We start from the raw sequence: 26153 nt of genomic DNA on the forward strand, positions 1-26153 counted from the left end.
CATAATATTTGACGATTATTAGTAACTGTAAAGCTAAACAAAGCCTTTAACCAAGATGATGGCATTAGAACAAACAAAAAGGCAAGTTATATACCTGCCGTAACCACTGAAGTGCATTTGATGGATGGAAACAATGGCAACTGCTTGAGGTATCCCAGCATTCCCAATTATCCAGTTACAGTATGGGTCAAATTTCTTCGAGTAACTGATATCCAGTCTCCCAAAGGACTGATTCACGTTTTCAGTACACTCTGAAAACAAGAAAGAAAATGTATCGGCCAATCAATATCTGTCGATTGTTATGCGTTGTTGGCATTTGTTTAATGTTATGATTTGGGTTAGAAAACAAAACATGAAAACTAGCCTGTTCCAGGCTCTCGTTCAATGGGGACGATCGAAAAAGCGGGCGGGCGAAGAGCGAGATCTTTTTTCTCTACCAGACCCCGCTGGTCACCCACCCGCTTTTTCGATTGTCCTCACTGACCGAGAGCCTAAAACAGGCTGTGTAAAATCGCCTTAGCACCTTCTGAAACTCATTAATAATTCTTCAATCTTAAACAAAGCAAGTCTAAGATTGACAGTGTTTGGACATTTTGTAGTTGTTTGCGTAGATTTTTACGATTTTATTTCCCATTTTTCTACTCAGTTGTAGTTTTGATTGAGAAATTATATGAAACCCTCGAGACAATGCTTCACCACATTTCTAAACACCTTCAGGTTCGTCAAAAATACGCCGCTGCGGGTTCGCAAACTCTCAACTAAGTGTTTAGAAATGTGGTAAAACACGCTCTCTCGTGTGTAATATGTTGCATACTTAGGCAACAAAGAACTTTCTCCGTGTTTTTTTAGCCTCAACTAAAAACGAGGAGGGTTGGTAGAATTCGACGCAGTAATGCAAACCCGATATGTAGTCGAGGGTTTGTATAACGTTCGAGAATTCTCCCAGACGTCGGAGTGTTTAGATGAAGCTATGTAAACACGGAAAAAGTACTCTATTGCTTTTATAAAATAATTTTCAAATATACGCGCAAATCTAAAACGTCACAACCATGCTTACATACTGTCATCTAAACACACCTATCGACTAATGAGAGCACACGTAGTAGCTCAGTTATTTTATTAAGTGAAATACTTAACTCACTTTTTGGACTGTACGCATAAGATGATAAACACCAACCATATGACTTAAACAATGACTCAGACATCTTTGAAAAGTTTTGCTCGTTGACGGTTTATCGATGGAATATTTATAATTAAGAAAGTGAAAGTGACTGTCGTCTAAGGCATCGAGAATGTAAGTTCACTTAGTTATGTCTACCAGTCATTTCAAACAGAGTCTAAAGGGCGCAACATCATAATTTAAGGGGCAATTTGATTCTCATTGACTATCGCTATGCACATAAGTTATAACCAATTCCAAATGTACCTTGACAGATTCCACTGACAATGGATACGTCATCAATAGCAATGTCACCTGTAAAGGAGAATCCACGAATGCCCTCGAACGTAATCTAAGTGGGAATTAAACGACACCTTAGTATTGTACAACGTTTGCACGATAAGACACCTAATGCTTTTTACTTAACGTGTTGTTAAAGCTGGTTTTCCGTGGTGTTTAGGCACAGACACAGGCATAGGTACCAGCACCAGTACATACAGCCTGCGTAGCAAGCGTTCCCGAACGAAGAGCCTTTCCGCATTCTGGCCGCGAGAGCAAAACAGCTAGTCGCCGGCTTCTAACATTCGGTTTCACGTTATCTGGACACGGAAAACGACTCAAAAGCTAAGCGTGGTTGCCAAGTAAGACTATCAAAGATTGGTTCTCCTTCCCTGGTTCCTTTTTGATCTTCGCGCACGACCGATAGTTAGAAAAAGAGCTGAAAAATTGTAGAAACTTTCGCTGAAACCAGCGGGTAATAGAGTCACCAAGTATTTATCCTCTTAAAGATGGTGTCTTCTGAGTAAAATCGATACGTATCATCCAAAAATTTTCGCTGAGGCAAACCTTCCTCCGCGACATTGTGCAAGTCACGCTCGAGTTATTTCTGGAGTCACTCAAGTGAACTTGACACACTTGTCAACCAAGATGACCCCACCGCACCAATCAGGAGCCCCATTCGTGGGCGAACGGGCTTTTCAAAATCTAGGGGTTTGCGGCCAAGCGTTCCTTCTCTCGCCCCACCACCCCCTGCTTCGTCGAATTATTGCTCTTACTCCAATTTACGCGCGGTCAGGATGCGGAAAAACTCTTTGTATGGGAACGCTTGCTTCGCAGGCTACAGTAAATAGGACAAGCATAGCCATAGCCTTACCCAGAAAGCATAGTAAGCATAGGGTATGATTTTAGCACTCTTGTTTTACTTTTTCGTCATTATCAATAAAACCGGCAACAAGTCCTTCATAATTTATGTTTAGAGCAACTATGTCAGCCGCAACGGTCATAAATAGGCTATCGAATTTTCGGTCGGGTCATAAATAAGGTAGCAAAAAACGCAGATTTTGGTCATAAAGAGGGTAATGGTTCTGGAAAATGGGCCTCACACCCCCACCCAACGTTGCTGGAATCACCCCCCGGGGATAATACCATGGTATTATGCCCATAACCCGTTGCTTACATTTACGTGCAATACATTGAATTCAGTTTGAGTTTGAATTCAACTAGTTACCAAACCAGAAGCTTGCTAGTATAAACATAACTGACCACATACTCTAGCTAGAATAATGTGCTAAAACGAGCTACCTCTAAAGCCGTTTTTCTTTTATCAGCGCGTAAGCATAAAGAAAGCAACACGCGCAGATGTTGATAAAGTATAAGGTGGGGTTTTAAAAAGCAACTTCGTTGGGAAATTTTTTTAAGGGCACTAATGAGCAACATCTACGTCTATGTGTGTTGCTTATGCTTATATTTATGCTTAGATGTACGCCTATGGTTATGCTTGTGCTAATGCACAAGTTCATGCAAAGGCTTCATCGTATTCTATTTATAACCAAAATGGCCAAAATCGATACCCTATTTATGACCAAAACGGGTGAACAACCCTACCCTTTGGGGTCGCTCATACCTATATAGCCCATATAAGGAAGTCCCCCTCGGGGTATTATGTAATAAAGGTTGCAGTTTGATAACCGGGTGGTTGGCTCAAATCTTGAAACCAGGTAGCAATTGTGTCACTACGTATTGTGTTATTAACATTTTAGCGAACAGAATCCAAACGGGTAGAAACAGTCAGTTTTATAAAACTGTATATATAAAACAACAATTTTAAGGAGATCAGCCCATCAAGATGGTGCAGTAATGAGTGGAAACTAAATCTGTGGTGACTTGTCAAAGAACAATTGTCATGTGCGGCAATGTTTGGTGTTTCTTCTTCGTTTTTTTATGTATGCTTGCGGAAAGTTTTAATCTGGAACATGTGCGTGTACGCACATGTTACTACTTGTAGGACTTTACCGTGGCATTTTAAAATTGGGATAATAACACTACAGTCACGTTGTTATTTATTTTTAACATGTCTGTATGCTTGCACTAACTTATTTGATACTACAGGTTTTTAGGAACATAAATGCAACTTACTCTGGCTTGCAAAGTCATGGTGAGTTTCGCGTTCAACCATTCGTTTCCTTGGTTTCCAGATTTGGTGAACGTCCTGGTAATTCCATTGTAGACATTGAGCGTGTTTATTGTTTCCCCATACATGTGATAATAAAACCTCAGGCAGGCCAACTTCCCAATTTCAGAATTCGACACTGAAAATTCCAGTTTTGCGTTATCTCCATATTGTCGAGGTGAAGATGTCTCGATATAAACGTAGCTTCCTGCAATTAAGTATTTAAGATATGATGATAAGTATTAGTTATTCATCTAACAATTATGGACAATCCTTATAATTTTGTGTACAATGCAAGACAGTATATGTGCAAGTGCAAGTAGTAGTAGTAGTAGTAGTAGTAGCAGCAGCAGCAGTAGTGGTAGTAGTAGTAGTAGTAGTAGTAGTAGTAGCAGTGGCAGTAGCAGTAGCAGTGGCAGTGGCGGTAGTAGTAGCAGTAGCAGTAGCAGTAGCAGTAGTAGCAGCGGTAGTAGCAGTAGTAGTGGTAGTAGTAGCAGCGGCAGCAGCAGAAGCGGTAGTAGTAGCAGTAGCAGTGGCAGTAGCAGTAGCAGTAGCAGTAGCAGTAGCAGTAGCAGTAGCAGTAGCAGTAGCAGTAGCAGTAGCAGTAGCAGTAGCAGTAGCAGTGGCAGTAGCAGTAGCAGTAGCAGTAGTAGTAGTAGTAGTAGTAGTAGTAGTAGTAATAGTAGCAGTAGCAGTACCAGCAGCAGTTACCAGTACCAGCAGCAGTAGCAGTAGCAGTAGCTGTACCAGTAGCAGTACCAGTAGTAGTAGCAGTAGCAGTAGCAGCAGCAGTAACAGCAGCAGTAGCAGCAGCAGTAGCAGCAGCAGTAGCAGCAGCAGTAGCAGTAGCAGTAGCAGTAGCAGTAGCAGTACCAGTGCCAGCACCAGTAGCAGTGGCAGTACCAGTACCAGTAGCAGTCCCAGTCCACTACCAGTGGCAGAAGCAATACCAGTACCAGTACCAGTAACAGTAACAGTAACAGTACCAGAACCAGTACCAACACCAGTACCAGAACCAGTCGAAGTAGTAGAGCGGCAGAAACAGTCTAGTAGCAGATGTAGCAGTAACAGCAGCGCCAGCAGTAGCAGCAGCAGTAGCAGCAGCAGTAGAAGTCGTCGTCGTCGTCTTAATAGTAGTAGTAGTAGTAGCAACAGCAGCAGCAGTAGTAGTAGTAGCAGTAGTAGTAGTTGAATAAGTAGTAGCAGAAATGGCTTTATTTGCAATAGTCATAGTAACAGTAGCAGTAGCAGTAGCTGTAGCAGTAGCAGTGGCAGTGGCAGTGGCAGTAGCAGTAGCAGTAGCGTAGCAGTAGCAGTAGCAGTAGTAGTAGTAGAAGAAGTAGTAGTAGTAGTAGTAGTAGTAGTAGTGGTAGTGGCACTAGTAGTAGTAGTAGTAGTAGTAGTAGCAGCAGCAGCAGCAGTAGTGGTAGTAGTAGTAGTAGTAGTAGTAGTAGTAGTAGTAGCAGTGGCAGTAGCAGTAGCAGTGGCAGTGGCAGTAGTAGTAGCAGTAGCAGTAGCAGTAGCAGTAGCAGTAGTAGCAGCGGTAGTAGCAGTAGTAGTGGTAGTAGTAGTAGCAGCGGCAGCAGCAGTAGCGGTAGTAGTAGCAGTAGCAGTAGCAGTGGCAGTAGCAGTAGCAGTAGCAGTGGCAGTAGCAGTAGCAGTAGCAGTAGTAATAGTAGCAGTAGCAGTAGCAGTACCAGCAGCAGTTACCAGTACCAGCAGCAGTTACCAGTACCAGCAGCAGTTACCAGTACCAGCAGCAGTTACCAGTACCAGCAGCAGTAGCAGTAGCAGTAGCAGTAGCTGTACCAGTAGCAGTACCAGTAGTAGTAGCAGTAGCAGTAGCAGCAGCAGCAGCAGTAGCAGCAGCAGTAGCAGCAGCAGTAGCAGCAGCAGTAGCAGTAGCAGTAGCAGTAGCAGTAGCAGTAGCAGTAGCAGTAGCAGTAGCAGTAGCAGTAGCAGTAGCAGTACCAGTGCCAGCACCAGTAGCAGTGGCAGTACCAGTACCAGTAGCAGTCCCAGTCCACTACCAGTGGCAGAAGCAATACCAGTACCAGTACCAGTACCAGTAACAGTAACAGTAACAGTACCAGAACCAGTACCAACACCAGTACCAGAACCAGTCGAAGTAGTAGAGCGGCAGAAACAGTCTAGTAGCAGATGTAGCAGTAACAGTAGCGCCAGCAGTAGCAGCAGCAGTAGAAGTCGTCGTCGTCGTCTTAATAGTAGTAGTAGTAGTAGTAGTAGTAGTAGTACTAGTAGTAGCAACAGCAGCATCAGTAGTAGTAGTAGCAGTAGTAGTAGTTGAATAAGTAGTAGCAGAAATGGCTTTATTTGCAATAGTCATAGTAACAGTAGCTTTAGCAGTAGCTGTAGCAGTAGCAGTGGCGGTGGCAGTAGCAGTAGCAGTAGCGTAGTAGTAGCAGTAGCAGTAGCAGTAGCAGTAGTAGTAGCAGTAGTAGTAGCAGTAGTAGTAGTAGAAGAAGAAGAAGTAGTAGTAGTAGTAGTAGTAGTAGTAGTAGTAGTAGTAGTAGTAGTAGTAGTTGTTGTTGTTGTTGTAGTAGTTGTAGTCCGAGGAGGAGGAGGAGAAGGAGGAGGAGGTGGAGGAGGAGGTGGAGGAGGTGGTGGTGGTGGTGGAGGAGGAGGAGGAGGAGAACAACAACAACAAAGCTTATTTGAACCGTATAATTAACTTAATTACTAGGAGGAGGAGTAGAGAAAGCATTTCATTCTGTTTGTGTAATCTAGCTTTTATATTCCTTAGACTGCATTCCTTAGATGCCACTTTTTACGTTCGCTAAATTCTCCATATCATACAGCAAGCTAATTAAATGTTGCTCGATTATGGCGTCACAAGGACTCCGAAACGTTGACAATTTAAAACACATTAAGATCAAAGGAAGTAGACGACATCTTTTACCTGACCCACTGGTATGATCATAATCTGGACCTGTATTTGAAGACCCTGTCGATCCAGTGTTTAGTGTCCAGTCAAAGACATCTAGGTTAGACTGTCGCCAGCAACAAAGTCCACTGTCAAAGTTGCAAGATGTACTCTCTAGAGTTATCACAAATGAGAAAAAAATATCTTGAGCCGAATGACTACTCCAGAACTATTTAGGGAAGGTATGGAGAATTTGAACTGTCAGCACGAAAATATGCACCGATGTTTGTCCTCCGTGGACCGTTACGCAAATATTTTTTTTTCTTTTCTTCCGTTAGCTGTGAACTACATTTATAAGGACTGAAAAAGCGTGATTTCTTAGGGGTGCTTAAGTATATACTGTATGGCTTCTCAGAAATGATGATGCCTTCGTGTCTTGCAAACAAGGGCAAACACATACAAATGCATACACTACAAATTGTTTGTTTTTTTGGTTGGTTTCTTTGTTTTCTGTACTCAGTATGTTGTTTTTTAGTATGTCTCCATGAGAAAACCAGGCAGAACCAGGCAGGAGATGATACAGAAAAACGGCTTTTATGTTTTAGTGGAACCTCTATGCCAACAGTACTCCAGTACAGAAAAAATCTTTAAGTCCCCAAACAATTTATGGCTTTTTGAGAATTTTATTTATTGCTCTCACTATCCATGCTAGGACGATGTGTATCTGATGTTACTTATTGCAGATATTTGCCATCAATTAAAGGCCGTTGTTATACCTTTCAACTCAAATACGTTTTCCGATTGGAGGAGAACTTTTCACGTGCCATGGGTCAAAACTCACTAACTCCCTAGGGAAACAACAACTTGAACTTTCGACTCGCACGTGATCAGGTCGTGCACCTTGAAACGGCGGTAAATTTGTGTGCCAGTCGGCCCGATGTCAAAAAGCCATTGAAGTCGGCCAACGTTTCTCACTAGAGAAGGCATTCATTATTCAAGAAAAGGGATTGATAATTCGGCAAAAACATATCAAATTAACGACCATCAATGTTCCTTTCGGCTTCGCCTCGGGAATATTGAGGGTCTCGGGGAAACAAAACCCACTGTTTCCCTTGGAGCCAGTCATTAAGTGCTTATTCACAACACTACAAAATATTCACCTTACTTGGAACCGCGGAGAAAAATCAAATTGTCCTATACCTTTGGTTTTAGACTGATAGTTACAGAACATGATCTAGTAAATTTCATTCTCAACTGGCTTTTCTTGTTGTGGAAAGAAATTTCTCTGACTGCCTAAATGTCATAGTGAGCTAATTATTTCACTTGCTCTCCAAAGTAGAGCAACAGTTCCTATAGAAACTATTAGCTTTAGTTTGACGGATTGATTGAAAGAGGAATTTTGCAGCACCTGGTGAGACAGTTGGAAGTGACGGTGGAGGTGTAGCTTGCCCCTGGCAACTTCCATTGCCTATCGAGACATCATCGATGGCCAAGTCACCCATGTAAGAGGATCCTGCTATTCCTTCAAACGTGACCTAAAGAAGAATGGTAAATGCATTTTCACCTGGAAATGTTCACGAAAGTAACCCACGAGCAAAGCTAAAATGTAAAACGCTCTTAGTGCCACAGTGAATAGCCCTCAAGTGCTCAATGTCGCTAACTCCCCTAATTTTGTTTATTTAGTCAAGTTTTAAGCTTCATTTATTCCAAGTTATGTGGTCATAAGGTCTTTTTCAGGTTTTGGTTTTTACGTTCCCGAAGTCATTCGTATGATTGCACCTTGTGATCTTGATCCTGTGGGTATGACTAGCCAACAAGCTCAAATTATTGGGTTTGCTTCCTCAAGCAACTGCTGATTTTCGCATTTTTTTGGTTTCTTGTAGTGAAAATTACATTAATTTCCCCACTGTTTGTACCTTCAGAGGTTAATATGTTTGTTGTTTGCCGACACGGCTGTAGTATTGTATTTAATCTCTCTCAGCTCGTTTCTCGACAGCTGTTTTGGGTAATTTAAATTTGTTCTTTGACAGTTACGTTTGAAGGCCATCAGTCTCGCGATATGCTCATGGTCCTGAATTATTTCATAATACAATTCAAACCATATATTTTAAATTGGTCTTAGCTTAATAAAGAAATCTTGACAAGGCCCAGTCCCTGCAATCTACTCCACTCTAGCTACCCCGTAATGAATGACTTTTGGAGGTATCTCAAGGGCAATTTACCAATGGCGACTATTGATGTATTTTAAACTTGATAGCCTGGCCTTGGAGTCACAGCAAAAGAAGTGAAAGAACAGATTTCCTCAATTTCCATTGTTTTTGACATCTAGGCCTCGCTCCCTGGCTGAATTTAACATTTTGAAGTATTACACTTGTCTGTTTACAGATGAACCTCCACAACGGCCACTTAATTGTCCCGACGGACGGTCCATACTTGCACTTAATTTTATTTTAACCTCTCGACAACGGCCCCCTCTCTACAACGGCAACGGCCACTAAAACGCATCCCGACTACCGAAATAACGGCCACCTAATCAACGACTGACGAAAGATGCATACAAAACTTCTTGAAAAAGGTCACAAAACTTGATCCGTACCGCGCGCCGTCTATCTCTGTTTCAGTTTGGTTTCTGTTTTATTGAAATATTTTGTTTGTGTAACGTAATTACATGCTACACTAAGCATTTTTTTGTTAATATAAAAATGTTGAAGCCCACGCAACGAAAAAAACCCGGTACCATATTACACCCCTACCTCCCCACAACGTCAACCTCCCTATTGCGGCCACTGTCCTCCGTCACGAAGGTGGCCGCTGGGGAGTGGTTCAACTGTATTCATATTCATTTTAAGCGTAACACTTAAAAAGATTTACCACAATTCTATAAGGATTTACATGCACAACATTCGTGCTACTCATAAAACTTACAGTGTTATCCAAATAAATGGTTTTCTCCACTTTTATCCAGTAGTCACCCTGATCTCCTGATAAGCTGAATACTAACGCATTTCCGCTGAAGACATTAAGAGTCCCCATGGTGTTGCCGTACATGTGATAATAGAACTCCAGACAAGACAGCTCTCCATTTCCAGGTACAGAGATCTCAAGTTTTGCGTTATCACCGGCGACCCGGGGCGAAGACGTCTCGATATACATGTAGTATCCTGTGAACATGAGAAAACATTAGCTGCCCTTCTGAGAGCAAAATAGGAATATTGTTCATTTATTAGATGTAACTTCCTGATTTATCTAGCAAAAAATATTGAAAAAGAGGCATTTTTCTTACCTGACCCGCTGGTGTGGTCGAAATCTGGACCTGTATCTGAAGACCATGTTGATCCTGTCCAACGTGTCCAGTCAAAGACATCTAAACAAGACTGTCGCCAGCCGTTACAAAGTCCCGCGTCGAAGTCGCAAGATGTACTTGCTGGTGCTGGAAATGTCACAAAAGGTCAACTATTCTTATTTCCTTTGAGTAGGTAGCTGTTTCTATTGAAACAATATGTGAATCACAAGGTGTTTCAACAGCTTGCCGCAACAGCTTCAGCAAAAGGATGTTGTTACAAGCTTTACACCATCGTTAGTTGACTACTTCTTCATTAATATTGTCGCACATTTTTTTTTCTTACCAAGAAATTTATTTAACCTTTTTTTTTTCTCTCTGGGGCCTTAAAATGCTACAAAAACCAAGAATTTATGTCGATGACACTTGATTCAGAGTTGCTGCCTTTTTTTTATCTTATCGTACCTAATTTTATTTTTCATGGTCCAAAACAAGTTAGTTTCTACATACTACATATGGTTGCTGACCAGTCACATGTCAACGCGAAAAAATTCAGAATACATGATCGCATTTGTTGGTATAAACATCTTAAAAGCCTTTTTGCTTGGTTAAAAATCCGGCAGTTGTTATTTCTGGAGTTTATTGCTCAATTTAAAATGGTGAGAATTCGCAAGGCTTGGTTGAGGATGATAAAAGTCCCATGTCAAAACAACCGTTGTTTTTTACCAGTCTAGACCTTATCAGCTATTAATAACCATATAGCACTATCACATATTGATAATTGTTACATAGAATATGAAATAAATACAGGAAAAAAAAGCCAAAGAGACAAGAATCAAATGTTAGAGAAAAAAGCATTTTCAGGCCTCGAGATCCAGGCAAGTGGTGGCTAACGACTTGTTGACCACATCACATACTTAACGGGCGAACTCTCGATGAAAGAGTATTACATGTTCTAAATCTATTTTCTCAGCTTGATCACAAACTGAGGTTTTTAGTGTGGAGAAAAAAAAAAACAAAATCCTCCTGGTGACTTCAAAAGTATATGTGAACAATTATCATCGAGAGGTTAAACTCCTCGGAAAACTTTAAGCATGCCATTGATGAATGGATGGATGGATGGATGGAAGGAAGGAAGGATGGAAGAAAGAAAGGAAGGGAGGAAGGGAGGAACGAAAAAAGAAAGTAAGGAAGAAAGGAAGGAAGGATGGAAGAAAGAAAGAGAGGAAGGAAGGAAGGAAGGAAGGAAGAAAATAAGGAAAGATGGAAGGAAGGAAAAAAGGAAGGAAGGATGGAAGAAAGAAAGGAAGGGAGGAAGGAAGAAACGAAGAAAGAAAGTAAGGAAGGAAGGAAGAAAGGAAGGAAGGAAGGAAGGAAGGATAAAAGGAAGGAAGGAAGGAAGGAAAAAAGGAAGGAAGGATGGAAGAAAGAAAGGAAGGGAGGCAGGAAGAAACGAAGAAAGAAAGTAAAGAGAGAAGGAAGGAAGGAAGAAAGAAAGTAATGAAGGAAGGAAGGATGGAAGAAAAGGAGGAAGAAAGGAAGGAAGGATGGAAGGAAGGAAGGTAGGAAGGAAGTAGGGAAGGAAGGAAGGAAGGAAGGAAGGAAGGAAGGAAGGAAGGAAGAAAGAAAGAAAATGTTCGCAGTAGCAACTGGTGAGAAAAATTGAGATAGCGTTGTCGGTGCAGTCTTACCTGGGCAGCTTCCACTGCTAATCGCGACATCATCAATGGCTAAGTCACTCGTATACGACGATCCTGCTATTCCTTCGAATATCACCTAGAGAATAAGAGTGATAAATAACTTTAGAGGGAGTATTTTAAAATATTAGGAATTCTTATTAAATTTAATTCACTCAAAAGTAAAGTGGCTGAATCATTACGGTCTCCCGTTGGAATTAATTCATATATATGCATGAAATGGATTAAAACTTACGATGTTGTCCAGATGAATAGTTACCACCGCTTTTTTCCAGTGGTTGCCATGGTTTCCTGACGTGCTGAATACTAACAAATTTCCGCTGTACACTTTCAGAGTGCCCATAGTGTCTCCATACATGTGGTAATAGAATTCGAGACAAGAAAGTTTTCCATTTCCAGATACAGAGAACTCAAGCTTTGCGTTATCACCGGCAACTCGGGGCGAAGATGTCTCAATATACATGTAGTATCCTGTGAACAGAAGGGAAAAAAAAAAAAAACATTAATTCCGCCGTCCGATAGCAGAAAAAAACATTTGAATAATTTTAGCTAGTTTGAGGCACAAATCGCTTTCTTAAGACACTTAGTTACTTAGACATTCTCGTGTTCACGATTGCTCTGAAAGGAAAGGAAATCAATCAAACCAAAACCAAAGAAAGTGAATCGCGTTTTTCTGACCTGTCCCACTGGTATGATCGTAATTTGGGCCCGTGCCATCAGACGATGTTGGTCCTGTATGTGGTGTCCAGTCGAAGACATCTGCCAAAGACTGCTCCCAGTTAGAACACAGTGATCCTCTGTCGAAGTTGCAAGATGTAGTTTCTGGAGCTGTTCCTAAAGTTGAAAGAAAACTCCTGACATCTTGACAAAAGTTTCCATTTGGTTAGATATGTTGGACCTCGTGATGGCTATAAACTCATCCTTTGCCTGGCTTCTCATAAAATCAGCTATTTTTACGACTTAAAAAATAACCTTATCTTATCGAATTACTAGAAAAGAGAAATATATCTCCCAAAGTCCTCCGCGGGCACTTCAATCTCCTCACATATTATCCAGTATCTTCTATAAACCCTGACCCCTTATAACTCATTATTTTTGTTGAAAGTGATACTTGTTATTCAATGCTTAGTTTACCTAGACAATTTCCTTCACTCAGCGTGACGTTATCGATGGCGATGTCACTTGTGAATACCATCCTCTTATTCCTTCGAACGTCAATCTCTTCACATATTATCCAGTATCTTCTGTATACCCTGACCCCTTATAACTCATTATTTTTATTGAAAGTAATACTTGTTATTCGATGCTTAGTTTACCTGGACAGTTTCCTTCACTAAGTGTGACGTTATCAATGGCGATGTCACTTGTGTATGACCATCCTATTATTCCTTCGAACATCAGCTAGAAAACAAGAAAACGTGTTATGAGACATAGTCAGGAGGAAAATCATATGCTTGACTTTCAATATATAATTTTGTTTCAGTAAGATTAAAGGAAACATCAAAAAGATTGTTCCGGGCTGGCGAGAGTTTTGCTTTATCATACTTGTGCTTTCCATAAAGATTTTAAGGATACGATAAAAAGTGGGTTTTTTTTTACGAATTTTAATGTTTCGCCAAATTGTTACTTAAAATACACTACCCTTTCGGTTTTGGTCTGTTTTTGCTCCTTGTTTTTTTCTATTGACTGTACTAGTACTATTGGGCTTGCATTCTACGAAATTCAGCACTTTGTCTGCCCTCTTCCTCGGTATTATTGCCCTGTTGCTGTTGTTTGTTTGTTTGGTTCTTGGCATCTCATTATTCCTTGAGTACTGGCTTTGATTTTTAATAAAACCCGGCCAAACGATCGCAATATTTCAACGCAACCTATTGCAACATTGTTGGGCGCATCATGTGGCGCCTGTTTGGCCACCCTGTTGCGACATGTTGGGTGTTGTTGGCTCAAATTTGACAATTTTCAAACTTGAGCTAACAACATCTAACATATGCATGTCGCAACACTTCGCAACAGAGCAAGCAAATGTTGCTGTCTTTTGACCAGGGTTTTAATAACTTTAAGATCGAAGCGGAATATTCCTGCTTGTCCTCCCATTGAAAGCAGATTTCAGTGCTTTGACAGTATGTATATGGCAGTTTTTCACACACTCAGAAAGATTAATGTATGGACTAATTTGTTCAGCAATACAGGCATAATTACCACGTCGCTCGAATTAACTGTCCTTGACACTTTTCTCCAATAGTCTCCCTGATCTCCTGACACAGTAAATATTGTGGTATTTCCACTGAATACGTTCAGAGTACCCATCGAGTATCCATACATGTGATAGAAGAACGTCAAGCACGAAGTTGAATTACGTCTTGGTACAACAAGCTGGAGCTTAGCATTATCGCCCGGCGACTGAGGTGTAGCTTCAGTGTACACATAGTTCCCTGTCAAAACAAAGATACATATTCTGTGTGCTTGGATTCAAGATAACATGACATCTATGGAAAAACAAATAAACAATTGAAGTATCAAAAAACTTATGTGGGAAGAGATAGAGTTGAGCGACAATTTGCCTTTTTGCGTCAACGACAATAATTTTCCCTTCTCAACATATAAAACTAAAATATTAAGAGAGGAAGTTTCGTCAGTCTTAGCTAGTTTTCATCCCGGTACGCTGTCCTGGTAGAATTCGAATTTGGAGAATTTTTTTTTTTTTTGTGGAGTGAGGAACCCAGAGGAAAACCCTCGGAGCAAGGCGAGAAGCCAGAGCAAACTCAGCCCACATATAGCAGGGACACGGAATCGAACCCGAGTCACACTGGCGGGAGGCGAGCGCTCTCACCTCTACGCCATCCCTGTTCCCATATATAACATGTTTGCGTGTGCAAGAATGCATCAACTCTACCAGCAATTTTAGTTGTTGAACGTCCCCTCTTGGCCTATCTTGGACACTAACAAAATACAGTTATTCCTGATCTAAATAGTATAATTCATGGCTTATAACCTATTCAATATTCACAGTATAATCATTTTAACCATGACTATTAGAAATCTGCTTCAAGACTGAAGAACAAATCAAAGGCAACTCACCAGTTCCGCTAAGATCTAATGATGGTCCCGTGGACAACGATGGCGTGGGTCCAGAGTTAAGTGTCCAATCAAATACATCTGAAGAGGATTGACTCCAACCGAGGCACAAACCGTTGTCAAAGCTACATGAAACTGAAGCAATAGGATATTAGGCCAGTTGGACCATTAAGGTGTATAATAAGAGTGATTCGTTAATTCTGTCAATTTCAAGAAACGATTATCTTGAAAACTACAGTATCAAGCCGGTTATTTTATCATCTTCAGTGACATAACAAAAGTTGCAGCATGTTATCTCAAGAATTACAATTTCCAACCAGGACAGGAAAACTTTTTGCCCAAAATTTGGACAACTCATGTGTGTTCAAAGTTGATTGTGCACCCTATTGGCCAACATGTCCCAAAATAAAACGATGGAAATTCTGCAGACGACTTACGAAGCTCAAAGACGCTGCCTCGCATGGGTGAGACTTTATAAAGTATTTATGTTTGATATTCAATATTAATAAAATTGTTTACCTGGACAGTCTCCCTCAGTAATCTTCACTTGATCAATGGCGACATCACCTGTATATGAGCTGCCAGTTATTCCTTCAAATGTAACCTGCAAACATATTGATTAAAATAAGGTATTCGTTTATTCACTAAATGAAGATCTGGCAAAGTTGACACGTTATTCACGTTATTCTTTCCTTTCTCAATTTTGAACAATGAACAGCAAACATCATTGTTTAACCCTCGGACGTAAAAGCTAAATCATAACCCCACCGTGGTACAAGGGGGCTGGGGTGGGTGGAACCTGTACATGTAGCGTGGGATTTCGTTCTGTTAAGGCACAGCGAAATTAAATTAAATTGATTACATAGCCCAGAGCTTACCCTAAGAAATGATACCAATTTCTTTGGTTATGACGTCAAATGACGTCATTTGACCCTCAATCTTAGATCTCGTTATTTTGTTAAAAGTCAAAAAAAAAAAAAATAACGGAAATTAATGCAAACTTAAGCCAAAATGCTTATGAAATGTACAAGTTCATAAATTTCTGCAATTTGATGAAGAAAATTGTAAAACATATACAACTATCTCAAAAAAAGTTGATTTTCGGCCAGACCTATATGAAATTGGATGGTTATCTTGGCAACGTCAAAAATGATGGACACATAGCTGACAAATCAAAATCAGAGAATGAGTGAAAAGCTACTGAAAGTTTCAGCCCCTTAGAGTAAATCTTCTTTTCAAAAATTTGAGAAAACCTCATAAGGGGTTAACATCCATTCCCCCCGTAACCCGTTTTAATCAGTATTTTTGTGGATTGTAATTCATTCGGAGTACTGTAAGCTTTACTCTTTCAGTAAAGACAATGATTAGTTTATCTGAAAACAATTTGGTGCGACGTTAATGTCAAAGAGTTTTAAGTTTCGCTTTTCAAGATATTGTGAGAGGTACGATGTTTAAAATTATGACGTTCCCTGCCTCTAATTACATAATTCAACTTTCTAAGAAAAATATTTCGTTGTTGGTTTTTGGTCAGATACGTGTTTTAATGTATCTGTGAAAAGCAGTATTTTACTTACCACTCCATCCAAATACAAGTTTCTTCCCACCATCAACCAATTATCTCCCTGGTTTCCGGACACGGAAAAGACTTTGATATTTCCACTGTATACATTGAGAGTTCCAGCCGATGCCCCATACATGTGATAGTAAAATGACAGACACGATTGATTGCCACCAGTTGGAACTGTCAACACAAGTTTCGCATTTTCTCCAGGTGCTCTCGGAGAAGACGCCTCGATGTACATGTAATTACCTGTAATGTTAAACAAAATAAATAAATTTCAATATTTGCACTGTGATAGAGAATTACACCGAAATATCACACATTCGCAACATCAGCATGGATGGTCATTCTACAGGCTATCTGTTTCTATTGACTTCAAACTCTTTGTCACTCATTCAGTTTCCTAAACTGGAACTTTTGCGCTGAAAATCTTAGGAAACTAACTCAGTGGCTTTAACCTATTTGGCTATTTGAAAAGTCCCTTTGTAATACTTAACATGAGAGGTTGTCCACTGACAGGTTGTTAAATATGTTTAAAAAAACATGTATACTGGACGTCAAGTTTGCAAACGGAACTTTCAGCGCAATACTCAATAGTTTGCCGAAGTAGAAAGGCCTCTTTCGAGTTCCTTGGCAAACATAGAATGTTACGTCAGACTTGTCATGATTCACAAGGTATTCAAAGTAGCTGTGGATTGCTATTGTCGAAGAACGAACTATATTGAAAAAATAAAAAAACAAACAAGCTAACTACCTGACCCTCCTTGATCGTGAGATGGACCTGTAGACGACGAAGGCGTTGAACCAGATGCAAGCGTCCAGTCAAAATCATCCGCTCTAGACTGACTCCATCCAGAACACAAACCGTGGTCAAAATCACACCACACTGAAATCGTTACAGAAATATTAGTCATATCAGTGAAATGTTAACAAGAAATAAGAATCGTGCTTTTATCGTAGTTGTTATTGCTTTATATAACCGAAATGATTTTAAGAAGTTACAAGAGTGCTATTTGAAATAGCTTGCGTATGGTACAACCGGAGTTTATTCCTAAAACAGGTTTGGCCGATACAAATAATTTAGCTTTATGCTATTGCTACTCTAAGGTTAAAAAATGAGATATTTTGAATGAGGCTAAGTGTAATATCACACATTACATGCATGTAATGTCATCAGAGTAAGGGTTAAGTGCGATAACTACTACACTGATTGTCTAAAACCTTGTTTTACTCTGACTCCAAGGCCTTTTTGGCTTTTCTAAACATTCACATTACTGTCAATACATATTCTAGTTTTTACCACAAGGTCGTGACGTTATGTGAAAATGCTTATTAAATATGCAACAGTGTAGGGGGCGAGGTGGAGCAAGCAGCTATTTGTTAGCTGCCACTTTCAAGTGTTATAGTTTCCAATCACCCAATGAAGAGGGAGAAAATGCAATATCGGTTTCAATTAAACCATTGAATTGCAGACCAGTTGCCTAGCTGGAATTTGTAACGAAACTGTTAATTCGCCTAGTTGTGAAAAGTGTTCAAGCGCAGTTGAAACGTTTATGAGTAATACAGTTGAAATAAATAAAATACAATTAATGATTTCACAAGAGTTAAAAAAAAACTTAAGCCCTTAACCTCATAACCTTTTTAGTTTTCATGCGCCTTCTTGAAACATGCAAAATCCATAGTCTCTTGTTACGCTTACCTAATGCAGATGATGATTGGTTATTTGGAGATGCACTAGGTGCTACGACCGTGTACATATTTGTTAATATCCACGATTTCAAGTCGCGAATGTTAGCGTACATCGAAAAATGATCACATCCGTATCCCCAGCTGGTGGCTCCCTCGAGATACCACGTACCATTAAACTCGCACACTAAGGGCCCACCACTATCACCGTTACACGGACTAATACCTCCTTCATCTCGACCAACGCAGAGCATTGATTCGTCTATTTCGCCAGGATGAGCATTCTCGCAACGTTGTTTTGACACAAGTGGCACGGATACTTGCATCAATGTATTTGGTGAGGGGCCCCACCAATATAACCTTCCCCAACCAGTTGTCCAGCACGTTTTGTTAGGGTTATCAAAGGGAAGCTGATAGTTGGTATCTGGCAAACAAACAAGACCAACTCCTACTCCAAGATCAGCTGGACTTGCGAGATTGATTAAGCCAATATCATTGCTTAGTGATAGGGGAAAGCCGTAATTCTCGTGCATGATAATTTTTGCAACTCTGATGTCTTGCTCCGTTCCAACGCTGCCATTTGTTTTGTAATGGGCTCCCAATCTGGAAAAAAATCCATGAAAAGGTATTAGGAGAGTTTAAATACTCCAGCAGCTTGCAGTTGGTTTGACTTGGTCTCCAGTGGAAAATTTGCATTTTTAGTTTTTATAAAATCAAATTCCAGTCCGTATTTTAAAATATTAAAAGAATTTTAGATATGTATATATACCGTAAGAAGTGATAGGTGATAGGTAACTTTTAACTTAACTTAACTTAACTTAACTTAACTTAACTTAACTTAACTTAACTTAACTTAACTTAACTTAACTTAACTTAACTTAACTTAACTTAACTCAGCTTAGCTTAGCTTAGCTTAGCTTAGCTTAGCTTAGCTTAGCTTAGCTTAGCTTAACTTAACTTAACTTAACTTAACTTAACTTAACTTAACTTAGCGTCGGTTAATGGGAATTGCTGGTCTGGATATTTCATTAATTTAGAACGAACTGTAAAAGAAAAATAGACTCATGCTGCTGCGAACTCTTCCCCCCCCCCCCCCTGCTTCGCCCCAGACTCAAGCGCGCATATGCAACAAAACAGAACGTTAAAAAAACCTTTAAATTGTCAGTTGAAACTCAGATAGAAATACATGTAAGAGGATGCCAGGGAGTCAGTTTGCAGTGTAACACGACTAAATAATACGAGTCTCCTCAGATCAGATACTTAAACAGTTTTTGAGAGTTCAGGATGATAACATTTCGAATCATTAACGCGCCAATCCCACTTTTACAATCTATCCCTTTCCGTGACAAGACAAGGCTCCTCCGTTGAGTCATATTAAATACTTATGGCAGAAAAACTTTGAGACCGTGTCTAGTCTCAAAATCAGGCTATTTGGTGACACTCTCCTTGCCTCCCTCCCCCCCCCCCCCCCACCACTCCCCCCGCCTCGTTACCGTATAATAGGTTTGAGGGACATAGGTGCTAATCTCAAACAAGATGAAAACAACTTATGGAAAGGTACAGTATGTCTTCGTTTAAACGAGATAATCTCATCCATGATATTAATGATATTTTAACGGGAAGCTTTCTCACCCGTATGTGATCTGCAGAAAGGTCCCGAAATCCATAATCGCTTGAGGAATGGTTTTGAAGATTAAGGCTACCACTCAAACAGAGTAAGTGGTTCGGAGATTTTTTCCTTTTCATATATAGATCGATGAACATAATAGCGTCTGATGAGGCTTGTTTTAAGCCTTCTAGCTGTAAGTCTATCATATCGAAGGCACTATATTTAAAGAAATAGAAAACATGTACCGTGTTTCTATCGAGTTATAGAAACACAAGTGGAAGTTTGGGAGAACGAGAAATATTGTGGGAACACGAGCCGCAGGTTTACTTTGATCATCTAAATGTAAATTCTCTTTGCTCGTGCCATCATTACGTCAACAGCTCACGCTAGTTCTGTGTTTCAATCGAGTTATAGAAACACGATTTTAAGCAATTAGCGTGCGTATTTTCTTAGGGCTGTTTTTTAAAGCAAGATAATTAACGTCAGAAGTTATTGTAGACCTTCAAAGTTTGTTTCGAGTGAAATCTGGTGAATTCATCATGCTACCACGCAATCAAACTCGTTGCAAATCTTGGCAACCTTTTGTCAGCCAAAATTTCACATACAGTTTTAACTTTGAAGACTGTATTTATTAACCGATAAAAAGTTCATAAAATAGTAGGTAAAGAAACTTTTGAAACAACGCCGCATCGGCAATTCTCAGTGTTAAATTTATCCTAAAATCCTCTCGGCCAAACACTTCCATCAGGGCATTATTTTCAAAATAAGTTTGAACAAAACTAAAGAGTTATTTAAAATCTCGATGGTGTCATAGAAATTTAGTTACACGATATTAATTACACCAGCTCTTGAGCTGGAAATATTTAATGTTGTTATGAATATTTTGGTCGAAAAATGGGCCGTTTGTTTTTTTTGTTGTTGTTTTTTGCTTTTTGTTTTTTTTTTTTTTTGGAGCAATGCTGATCACGAACACGTTGATCACGATATCTCTCACACGTTAAAGAATTTTACGATAATATTCTACCCACTGCATAATCACCTTATCATGTAACCCTACACAAAATATGAACGAAACTTAAGAGGGGCGAAGTGGACTCATATTGCAACGCTGAGTGCATGGTTTTCAGATGGATGCTTTCTTAACTAAAGTGAAATCGTTAGCGTTAGCTACCTTATCCTCACACTAGATGGTGTTTTTCCATCCAAGCAATGAGCCGCTGTCACCACCCAATAAGTATCCACTAATGAGCCGCCACAAAACTGATTTCCATACTCGTTTGTCAACATCACCTGCCATGGCCAACTGTTTACAGGCGCAACTGTACCACCCACAATTCGAGTCGCACTTGGTCGGGAGCCGCAAGTTACTAAACTCAAAGAACAAAAATATCCGTAATTATTCGTAATAAAAAAAAAAACATTCATAAAACTGGGGAATCCTATTTTAAATTTTTGAGTAGTTGCCTTTTTCGATAATAATATAGAGTTGTTTTGTCTCGTTATTGTTGTTGTGGTGGTTTTAATTTCATATGTATGTACTGATACATATACGAGTTTCTGATCGATAAAGTGAAATCCTCCAAGCACCTTGTGTGATATATAATGCAAATAAGCATACACAGCTCAATAGTTCCATTGTCTCCTACCTGTGGTAGTAGTGATAGTAGCCTCCAAGCTTTTGTATGGTTGTCCAATGCTATCAACGCCAAAAACAACTACACGGTATTTCGTAGAAGGCCCAAGTCCCTTGATAATTGTACTTGTACCATTTCCAGGAACAGTCTCTACCGTCAGTATAGTACCTTGGAAGCTTTTTATTTCAACTATGTAGAACTTTGCAAACCGGTTAACTACTTTATCGAGCTTTGTCCAATGAACGTTAAAGCTTGTGGATGAAAGGTTAAAGACTGTTATATTCCATCCGGAAACCATAATGGCTAGGTAAAGAAGAAAAGTAAAGCAGATTTCTTCGGAGCATTGAATACTTAACTGTCAACAACGAAATACTACTTAAGATTCCTTATTTTTCTTTCTAATAGTAGACTAATAGCGGTAGCGGTAGTGGTAGTGGTAGTGGAAGCGGTAGTGGTACCGGTAGTGGAAGCGGCAGCGGCAGTGGCAGTGGCAGCGGCAGCGGCAGCGGCAGCGGCAGCGGCAGCGGCAGCGGCAGCGGCAGCGGCAGCGGCAGCGGCAGCGGCAGCGGCAGTGGCAGTGGCAGTGGCAGTGGCAGTGGTAGTAGGACAAGTAGTAGTAGTAGTAGTAGTACTAGTAATACTAGCAGTATCAAAAGTGATATAATAATTATTAGTTCTATTATTATAGCAGCAGCAATAGCATTAAGACTAGAAGCAGAATTCGGATCACTAGTAGCAGCATCACCGTAAAAGTTTTAGAGTGTTATTTAAACATACCTGACGCGAGACCCTTTTTCAAAACGGCGTACTTCATTTTCACACTGTTGCCATAACTTTGTGTGAAAACTTGAATGGAGATGTTATTTGAAAGACCAAAAGAAACATCCGCTAGAATTTCTGGAGCAAATGACACACACCCAAGGTGGTAGAGAGCCTCATTTCCGTATCCATTGACAATCTTGACAAATTCGCTGAATTAAAAATAAAAAAAAAAGAAAACCTAATGTTAGATGAAGTGAAAATGTTGAATATCACTCTTACAGATTCGCGTTATATTGTTCCAGTTTAAAAACAAAACTTTATTTTATTGTTGGTTTATCCTTTTATCATCTTTAGATTATGCAGTTATACGGAAATCTTTGTTTACAATACTTGCTTTATTAGCATTAGCGCTTTAATCTCTGATCAAGCAACAAACCGAAACGGAATCCCTCCCTGAATATTGAAAAAACATGGCACAGTTAACCGTGCCCAGAAATTTAAGCCCATTGTATTCTAATCTGTTATATGTATGTATATACTTTTTATGTGAAGCGGTTTTTAAACTCAAAATTTCACATGGAATGCATTGACTTTTTATCCCTTTTGCTAACGGAAATATTTTAGTTTTTGAACGCCAGCTGGTATCTCCTGATGAGTTTCACCAGTTACTAAATTTCACAAACTTTTAAAATCTTTGGAGTCAACTGGTATTGAACCTGATGACTTCTCGTCGCCAAAGTCTATGCCATTGAGGAAGAATGCAAACGACATGTACGTCAGCAGGGTTCTCCTTATTAATATTAATCTCTTGTAGCATGTAAATGAATGTAACTCTGGTGACGTTAGTGGAAGAACGGGGGAGATACGTGGGTTAATTTTTGCTGGATATGTGCCCGCTGGCCTTTCAGAGCCCCTACCCTATTATAGTCTATTCTGTGGCCAATTATAGACTCCATCTTCACTTCACTTCTGGGCAAACATGTAATTTTCGCCATCCCAACTTAGTTACTTTCTATTTATATATGTACCTTATATTGAATAAAGAACACTTTACTTTTCACCTACAGTACAAACATTCTGGTACGTTTGCTAACCGTAAATATGAAGAACTGTCTTACCCCAAAATCATAAAATGGCGACCCCATTTTAGTAACTCTATTGAAAATGCGACCCCGTGATGGTCAATCCAGTCGTAAAAATGCGACCCCATCCAGCGGCACATCCCCATTAGCCTCTTATAAGGAAGTAACCCCCCCCCCTCCACCACTGGGAAACAACGTACATTTCCTTCCTCAGATATAAGCCCACAATGATCAAACGCAGACATTCTTCAGATTTTCCCCCGAATATAAGCCCAGGCTTGTTTTGGGATATTTTGCGGTGTATATGATCAGTAGGGTGTTCCATTCTAATTGTTACAGTTGCATCATTATGGAGTTAGAGACTAGGACTTGGCTACCCGCCAGCCAGTAGAAATACAACACTTCAGGGCCGTAGCTAGTAACAGGCAAACAGAGGCACTTGCCTCAGTCATTTTCCTTTTTATTTTTGTTGTTTATAGTCATCATAAACTCCCCAAATACCTAAGAAGAAAATTGAACCATGGACATTGCTTCAGTCATAATTATGTCTGGCTACGGCCCCGCTTGTTACCTGCCTCTTGTTACACCTATCTTTTACACAGAAATTACCATTCCCTTCCTTTACCTGCAATAGTAGAGATTTAATTCTTGAACGGTAATGAAAGCAACGGCTTCACTGATTCCAGCACTGTGTATCTTCCAGGTACATCGAACATCATGGTAGCTTGTTGTAGTCAATTCTATTTGACCAAAGGTCTCATTTAAAGTTGTTGAACAGCCTTGAAGAAAGTAAGAAAAAACAATCAGCTCATGAATGGAATGAAAAAGGTTATGGTCCTCTGAAGGTAAACCCTAGTGACCTGGTCTAAAAATTCTCTGACGTGGTCATGCAAGTTATAGGCAATTAAAAGAAATCATTCAAAAACATACCTGTGATAGCGTGTTCATAGGCCGACTTTGGTCCTACTCCCTTTGACGTAAAAGCGGCCACTGCAACGAGGTACTCGTGCGCTGGCTTAAGTCCTTTTAAGGTGAATCGCGTAGGGGAAGGACTACTTGTGTTGACGCTTTCATGTGGCGACCAAAAATAGTTGTAATCTTGGTAGTAGATTGTGTACCCTAAGAGCTTACCATTGGCGTACTGTTGCGAAAGAGGGTACCATTCCACCAGAAGCTCAGAGGTAAAATTAGAGCTTGACACTTGAAGACCATTTGGCGCTCTACTAGGAACTGAAAAAGAAAGCACGTGGAAAGATTTGTTCCTCGGACGGTTGCATTTGTACAACATAATTAATTGTAGTGTACTCACCCCCTTCATCGGTCATAACTGAGACCTCTGCACTTTTAAACGGCATTCCATTGCCATTCACAGCTATAGCACTAACTTTATACTCGGTGTACTGATCCAGTTCAGTAATCTCCGATGTTGTTACATTCCCAGCCAGGATTTCGCTGCTGCTGTTTATCTTTCTGGCAAGGGCAACATAAAAACGAATTCCACCGTTGAGAAGACTGTTTGGGCTGCTCCAACTTATCCCGATGCTTCTCGCTGTTCGGCTTACAACGGTTACGCTCCAATCAGCCAATAGGGTAGCTGCGGTAGAATTTATTATTAAAAATCAGTAATCACACAATGAACCAAACAAACGGTAGAATAATCTCTCGTTGCTATTGGAAAATGATTCAAATCCAGGAATATATAGATTCAACACCTTTTCCCCGCAGTCAGCATGTATATGTGTAAGTATTTCCAGATTCCAGTTTGATCTTTCAAAAGGAGGTATAGGAAACCACCGCGATGGAGACATATTGGATACCTGATTTTGTGAAGAGGCAAAACACGCGCACACCACAGCAAACTCATTTCCCTACCTAATGTCAGCGGTTGCATCAACAAGCCGTAATCAATTTTGACAAAGTTCGACGGGTCAACCAGAGAGACTTGAATGGTGATATTTTTGGATTCTCCAAAGGACACTTGCTGCAAACTCCTGTTAGAGGACGTGGAGTCCCATCCATGTCTGGCAAAAACCTCAGTCCCATTTCCATCATACAATTTGACGTAATCACTGTCAAAACATGTAGACAAGTTTTATTATCGCTTACACAGTTGCATAAAATGCTTGTAGCCTCGGCTTATTGTTTCTTATGCGCCACTCGATGGCGTGAAACCGAGCTTGTTAAAAAGAGCACAGATAATTATCCCGATCCACAGATTTAAAAATAATAATAATAATAATCTGACCGATGGCAAAAACGTTTTGCAGCTGACGATTAACTATCATGCTGAATTAAGCTCTAAGGAAGGCCTTTCTTAGCTATCGATTTAGAGCAGTTGCTAAGGGATTGCTGAAGAACATTCAACAGCAAAATCTTGCGCAAAATTTGGGGGACAAATAAAGTGAATTATGGATAATTGAAAAACAAAAAAGTATCCGGGAATAAAAGCAAAACAAAAAAGCAATAGATGCAACGTGTGTACCTGCCGTAGCCAGTGAAGTTGAGTTGGTGAATGGAAACAATGGCAACTGCCTGAGGTATCCCAGCATTCCCAACTATCCAGTTACAGTATGGGTCAAAATTATTTGAATAGCTGATATCCAGTTGCCCAAAAGATTGGTTCACGTTCTCCGTGCACTCTGAAAATGAAAAGAAAATTTGCTGGTCAATTAATATCTGGGATGTTATGCGTTACTGCCATTACGTTGTTTAGATTCCAGTTGGGAAGTTAGAAAATATTTTCGATGGATGGCAGCTCTATGCGTATGTCCTCTTATCAATGATAACTTGCGTCATAGCATTGCCAAAACAGCTCTGGATCAAAGAGATGTAGTGGAGACGCATAAAAAGCGCACGTCAATTTGTACTTCTTCTTTTATAAATTTGAAAGCCAAAAATAATTAATCAAGCGTGTAAACTACGAAGAGAGGAAGCAATAAGCCAAATTAAAGCGCAAGGAAACCTGAATTTCTTTTAGTGAAAATGAGTCTGAGACTCGGGCTTAAATGATTATATTACAGACGCTGTAAAAAGTCTGGCAAAATGTTCAAGGTCCGCGCGTGATTGCATCATCTGTGTGACTACACCCTTATTGACGATAGAAAATGAGCCAATGAGCTTGCAAGAAGTCTGACAGTTATTGTAAAATTAAACATTGCGAAAGTATCGTGATTTTAGCCTTTCCCGAACAATAAAGAACTGAACATTTAAAAAAGAGCCGAGTTAAAGGGAAGAAAAGGTTTCCACAGTCCGTGATGTATGTAGAGCCAAAACGA

At 40.0% G+C, this 26153-nt stretch overlaps 2 protein-coding genes across 5 annotated transcripts in view; one reads left to right on the plus strand and one right to left on the minus strand.

Moving 5' to 3' along the window:
* The window catches only part of LOC145479914 (MAM and LDL-receptor class A domain-containing protein 1-like), a 266467-nt gene that overhangs the window by 231641 nt on the left and 8673 nt on the right, over positions 1-26153 (minus strand). For 2 of the 4 annotated variants that reach the window (XR_014048479.1, XM_081458395.1), the window contains exons 6-30: positions 25361-25517; positions 24751-24947; positions 24188-24472; positions 23809-24108; positions 23504-23657; positions 21812-22005; positions 21047-21337; positions 20572-20767; positions 17805-18394; positions 16860-16991; positions 16119-16354; positions 15064-15148; positions 14548-14679; positions 13669-13901; positions 12786-12870; positions 12148-12303; positions 11705-11940; positions 11464-11548; positions 9776-9922; positions 9418-9653; positions 7901-8027; positions 6529-6666; positions 3575-3816; positions 1427-1511; positions 95-251 (exon numbers count right to left, since the gene is read on the minus strand). Coding sequence is in view for 3 of the 4 variants with exons in the window: in XM_081458395.1 (XP_081314521.1) it covers positions 95-251; positions 1427-1511; positions 3575-3816; positions 6529-6666; positions 7901-8027; positions 9418-9653; positions 9776-9922; positions 11464-11548; positions 11705-11940; positions 12148-12303; positions 12786-12870; positions 13669-13901; positions 14548-14679; positions 15064-15148; positions 16119-16354; positions 16860-16991; positions 17805-18394; positions 20572-20767; positions 21047-21337; positions 21812-22005; positions 23504-23657; positions 23809-24108; positions 24188-24472; positions 24751-24947; positions 25361-25517 (4876 nt within the window). In the remaining variant the exon portion in view is untranslated. The remainder of the gene's footprint in view (positions 1-94; positions 252-1426; positions 1512-3574; positions 3817-6528; positions 6667-7900; positions 8028-9417; positions 9654-9775; positions 9923-11463; positions 11549-11704; positions 11941-12147; positions 12304-12785; positions 12871-13668; positions 13902-14547; positions 14680-15063; positions 15149-16118; positions 16355-16859; positions 16992-17804; positions 18395-20571; positions 20768-21046; positions 21338-21811; positions 22006-23503; positions 23658-23808; positions 24109-24187; positions 24473-24750; positions 24948-25360; positions 25518-26153) is intronic. The other 2 variants (XM_081458405.1, XM_081458409.1) reach the window with 2 other exon arrangements.
* LOC145464106 (uncharacterized) lies at positions 3872-6224 on the plus strand. Its single transcript, XM_081447924.1, has 3 exons — positions 3872-3927; positions 4812-5339; positions 5397-6224. The coding sequence occupies exons 1-3, from the start codon at positions 3872-3874 to the stop codon at positions 5914-5916; spliced, it is 1104 nt and encodes a 367-aa protein (XP_081304050.1). The 3' UTR covers positions 5917-6224.

This window comes from Orbicella franksi, chromosome 1 (genome assembly GCF_964199315.1).
Source record: "Orbicella franksi chromosome 1, jaOrbFran1.1, whole genome shotgun sequence".
Taxonomy (NCBI): domain Eukaryota; kingdom Metazoa; phylum Cnidaria; class Anthozoa; order Scleractinia; family Merulinidae; genus Orbicella; species Orbicella franksi.